At 28.0% G+C, this 5,610-nt stretch overlaps 1 protein-coding gene across 1 annotated transcript; it reads left to right on the top strand.

The window, feature by feature from the left end:
- LOC110265136 lies at positions 2,737-3,732 on the top strand. Its single transcript, XM_021107950.1, has one exon. The coding sequence runs from the start codon at positions 2,737-2,739 to the stop codon at positions 3,730-3,732; it is 996 nt and encodes a 331-aa protein (XP_020963609.1).

Genomic DNA, 5,610 nt, shown 5'->3' on the forward strand with positions numbered 1-5,610 from the left:
CTAAAGCTAAAAGAAAATTCAATGCAATTATTTTAGCATGTGCGTTTAGTTTAGATAGACCAAAAGGTATCTTTTACTTTACATATGTGTATTTTTTATTTTCTTGGGCCCAACTTTGGGTCTTCTTTAATTTTTTCAATTTGTTGTTGAAAAAAGCTACAACAATAATAGAAGTATAATGTCCAAAATTAGTTTTAGTATTTAAAGTATATAAGTATAAGTTCCGGAATCAATTTAGGAATAAGATAGTTTATTACAGTGCACAAAATGAGTTAAATAAACATTATTATTAAAAAATGTCTCTTTTATATAGGATTAAAGGTTTTTTTTATTATCTTTGTGTAGTATCTTTTTTTTTGTAGTAATCTGATATTGTGAATTATGAGTATTCTTCTATTGATTTTTTAAAATTTGCTCATCATATTTGCTTTATTTATTTATTTATTTATTTTCTTTTAAAATTTCAGTTCCTGTGATAAATGAATAAAGTGGTAAAGAAATCTGAACTGAAAAATCTATAGTTAGCCAATGACATAAATTACTTCAATCCAAGCCAAGTTTGATAAAATATGACATATAAAAAATGGTTATATAAACAATAATTATAATTAATGAGATTAAAAATTAAGAAAACTTTTGGTACATAATAACTTATTAATCAGTACAGTTATTTTGTGAATGTCATGCTAATATATCTTTTATTTGATTCCAAAAAATTTATTCAAAACAACTACATAAAAAGTTATATAAAAACTACTAAAATAATGAAATTGTTAAGAATTGTTTTTTGTTGAGTTGGGTTAAATATCAACTATTTTTTTTATGGGTATTTATTTTTAATTACTTAAAATCATTTATGTTTGTCAATATCTCTACGAAGCAAAGTATGATGAACAAAAAATAAAAAGATAAAAACTTAAAAAAATAGGGGCCTTTTTAACCAATAGGCATGCTAAAAAATACAGATAAGAAGCAATGGCTGAATTCAAATATAGCACAATAATAAATTCACAAACTACATACATTTAGATGTTAACACTATTAGTATTTCAATAATTCAATATTTATCTGATAGTATAATACTAGAAATTTTAGATTGAAATAACTAAAGTAAAATTATAGCCTCTGTTAATTCAGAATTGAAATTCACTGCAAAATTATTTTCAATTTTTTTTACACAAAATGTTATTATTATAAACAAAGTAGCTAAATTTAATATATTTAAAATAATATTGAAGAAGCTAAGTTTAATATATTTAAAATAATATTTTGGAATTCAAAACTTAGTCCATGAAGGTGATGTTTTTTTAAAGAAAAATTTAGCTAATTTACTAACCAACCATGGTTAGTAAAGTACCTCTTGATTACTGTGATGGAAGTCATCATTTCACAATTCATATTTTAAAGTAGCCTCATTTGTTAACACAGCTACTTCATGCAGAGGAAGTATAGTTTACAACTATTTATTGGTTTTTTACTTAGAGTTAATAATACCAAAAAAAAAAGTAAATGTCATTGTCAAGCATTAATGTTTGTTTTCTAAGAAAACATGTAAATTGTATGGCTTCTATATAGCAAAGTCATAGAGTTGGTATTGTCCTTGCGATTGATGTAGTTCTATCCATTCTATTAATTGCACCAAGTTCTTAATAACAACATATATTTACAATAGATGACCTAAATCATAATTTAAAACCTATTGAATAACGTTGGATTAATTTTTGGTTTGATCGCATACTCTAAACATAGGCACTTTAACAATTTGACAAAAGTATCGTCATTTTTTATAAATATTAGTCTTTTGAAAAAAAATTTCATTTGAACATGTTTATGAAAATCATTAAGTTATATTATTATTATTATTATTATTATTATTATTGGTAGTATTAATATTTTGTCCTTTTTCTTTGGTCTTATATCAACTATAGATAAGATTAAAGAAAATTTGTACAATAGTTACATTTTTTGCGTTTCAATAATAGTTAAAAGTTTTGAAAATATTCATCAAGGTTTATTTTGTTTCAATTTTATTCTAGGAGAAGTTTTCACTTTCAATTAAATATACTCTTCCTGAGTATTTTTTACACAATTTTACAATTCTTTATTTATAGTTTTGTTCTTCTATACTATATAAATTGTTGGACACAACATAACTTTGAATAATAATAATAATAATAATTTAATGATTAATATTTGTGTAAATTATCTTTCATACAACTTTACTGTGAACGATATATTTAATTTAAAATTAAAAATTTTTAGGATATAATTAAAACAAAGTAAAACTTAGAGTATTCATTAAATTTTACACAAATTTCAGAGACCAAAAATATACTTTATCCAAATTTGTAATTATCATCTGTTTACAATTCTAAACTCTTTTGGAGTTTTGTAAAAAAAATTCTGAAAATACAATTTTATTGTAAACAATTAACATAGTAAGTTGATTCTTGCTCCTTAATAGCTCAGCTTTATTTATCCATCCCAACTCTTTCACTGTTTAGTATTTTACAAGGTCATTCTGCACTTAATGTTAGTTAAACCATGCAATACCTAAAACTTGTGAAATTTATTGCATGTTAGGAAGGTAGTTGGCTTTCAATGACCTATTAACATTCTATAAATGGAGTTCAGCGAGCATTGGTCACCACAAGGTATTGTTTGGAGTTTGTCAAATACTCCATCTTATACTTTAAATTCCTCCTTTTGAATTTCTCTTACATCTTGAGACCAAGTATGAGTGATATACCTCCCACAGAAGTAGAGGTTCCACAACTCCCTGATGAGGTTATAAGTGAAATCTTCTATTTATGTGACACTCTAACCATTGTCAGTTTCAGTGCTACTTGCCGTTATTGGAGGCAAAGGATAACTTCATTTGACTTTCTCAGTCAAATCTCAAAGATATGGAAAATGCGTGGTTGCTCACTGTTCACTCACTTTGGGTTTGCATCTCCTGTAATCACGTCAGTGGATTGGATCATGAAGATTGATGCCGTTACTGGAGAAACTGGCTACCTGAACTTGCCTTTTCTTTTAACCCAACACGGTTGGTTTCAGCTCATTAGAGTCGAGATGGGAGTCTTCTGTATCCGTTACTCCTCCCTTGGAAGAAGAAGCCACTTGGTGATTTGGAATCCACTTATTCAAATGCCTCGGGTACTAGATGATCCTTTGCAACGTAGTTCTTGTGAGGGTTCCTTTACTTATGCCTTTGCGCACTTTCCGAATAGTGTTCATTATGCAATTTTGCATGTTTTTAAAGATGAACCCGATAGCACTGCTTACACTTTATCTATGTATACAAGTTTCACTAGGAACTGGCATGTTAGGATTTCATGTCCTTTATATGTGCAACGGTTGGATCCTTCGTATGTTGTAGCCAGTGGTGTTGTGTATTGGCTTGCTGACCGTGAAGACGGTGATCAACCATATATTGTATCTTTCTCATTGATGACATTGACTTTTGGCCAAATTTATGTCCCTCCTAAATCTATGTCTCATTGTGGTTGCCTTTTTGTTAGAGATGGATGTCTATGTTTGGCATCAAATAATCACACATTCTATTCATACAACTCAGTTATATGGCAGGTAAGTGACACCGATGAAGGTGTTAACTGGTCACAACTATTTACATATAATGGAATAGGTACTTTGTATGTGCCAGTTGTCATGGTTGATCATGATGTTATTCAAGTTATGGAGAGGCACCTACAACTGGTTGGGGCTTAAGTCATTGCCTACTCTCAATTTTTTTTGTTCGATATAACCCCATTGAAGGCACAAGAAACAGGCTTCATCGGGTTTTTTATGATAATCATGTTAAAATTAGATCTATCCATGCATATGAAGAAACTTTATTTCCCGTCTGATGGATTACTTAGAAAGTTGTAATAGTCATGCTTTGCTACAAACTATGCCTGGTAGGACTTAGGGTTTAAAGTTTTAGGGGTTGGGTGCTATTTAGAGTTGGTTTTAGTGGAATACTATGTCTTTGTTTATTGTGATTTGTTTAGTGTGTATGAGTGTTACCACCAATGTCAGATATTGGTTCAACTTGCATTGCTCAAGGAAGACCATGCATGGCATTGCTGGTTCATTTGTAGTATTTATCCTTTATTTTTAAGTTCATATGCATTATTTGTGTTGTAAAGATTTTTATTTAACTTGGTGTAAAATATTTTATTCATTATGCTATGTTTTTATGGTTATATACTTCCATCGGTTTGAAAAGAAATTGTACAATCTCTTTCTCTTAAAAAGACATAACACATAGTGGGAGTTTGCCAAATGGTTTCCAGTTGTATACCGTTTATCATGAGCAAGTTATATTTTAAATATAAAATATTACAACTTTGAATGACTCCGAGAGTTTGATTTTGCTATGAAACAAATTTGGATAAATGTAAAAAAAAAAGTTCGTCACACTAAACATACCATCCGACTTCAATTTGAATACAATTGTTTGGAAAAAAAAGGTAAAAAATAATATTTTTTACATAAAATTCTTCTAACATTTACTACCATAATAAAAAAGTTATTTGAAGAAAGGAAATAAACGATTTTATCATACACACAATTCTAATAAAATTAAAAATGTTTGAAAAAACTAAAATAATATTGCTATACATGCACCCCTAGCATTAGATAACACATTACATGTTAAAGTACCATTTTGTTAGTGTATTAACAAAAGTAATTACATTTAATATTTGTTAATGTCCATGTTACTTGAGTTATAATGAACTATGTTAAATAGGTCTTGACTTTCTCAACATATTAAATGGTAGGTGTAGTCATTACTTAACAATCTACTTTTACTTATATCTATATTTATTAGTTTGCATCTTTTAAGACTTCACTCACTTATTATTATCAAGTGGTTCAAGATAAAAAATTAAATGAAGATGGGACATGAAATATTGCTTCAGGAGTTCAGGTCATTTCTAAAATCTTTTGTTTCTTATTGTGGAGTACTTCAAAACAAAGAATTAAATGGAGATGAGATATGAAAGATTTTCTCCTGTCATTTCAATCTTTCTTATAGTGCCTTTAGTATACTTAAAACTTAATAGATGCTAGATCAATAATGAAGAATAACTTTAATGGAGATGAGATATGAAAGATTTCCTCCTGTCATTTCAATCTTTCTTATAGTGCCTTTAGTATACTTAAAACTTAATAGATGCTAGATCAATAATGAAGAATAACTTTAATGAATGAAAAGATGGTTTAAGCATTGCAATAATATTTGTGAAGTACTAATTCATAAGTACTAACATTTTGAAATAGATTTTTTACAGTGTAATACATATAAAAAAAGACATAAGTTTGATTTAATATAGTTGTCAATGAATAGTTGGAATGGAATTAATGAAATGAGCATGTTAATTATTAATATTTTGTGACAATAAAATATTTTATTTGGCAAAATGTAAAGCAAGATAACTATTAATCCTTTGTGGCGCTTCAAGTTCTTTGAGTTCATCAGTTGTTCCAATAAGTTCATCAAAGGAGTGAAAAAAGATAAGTTAATATGTTTATAATGTGAAATTTTGGCCGCTGATATTTTGTGTTGTTTGGCTGTTTCGCAGATCTTTGGGTTATTTA

This window comes from Arachis ipaensis, chromosome B07 (genome assembly GCF_000816755.2).
Source record: "Arachis ipaensis cultivar K30076 chromosome B07, Araip1.1, whole genome shotgun sequence".
Classification (NCBI taxonomy): domain Eukaryota; kingdom Viridiplantae; phylum Streptophyta; class Magnoliopsida; order Fabales; family Fabaceae; genus Arachis; species Arachis ipaensis.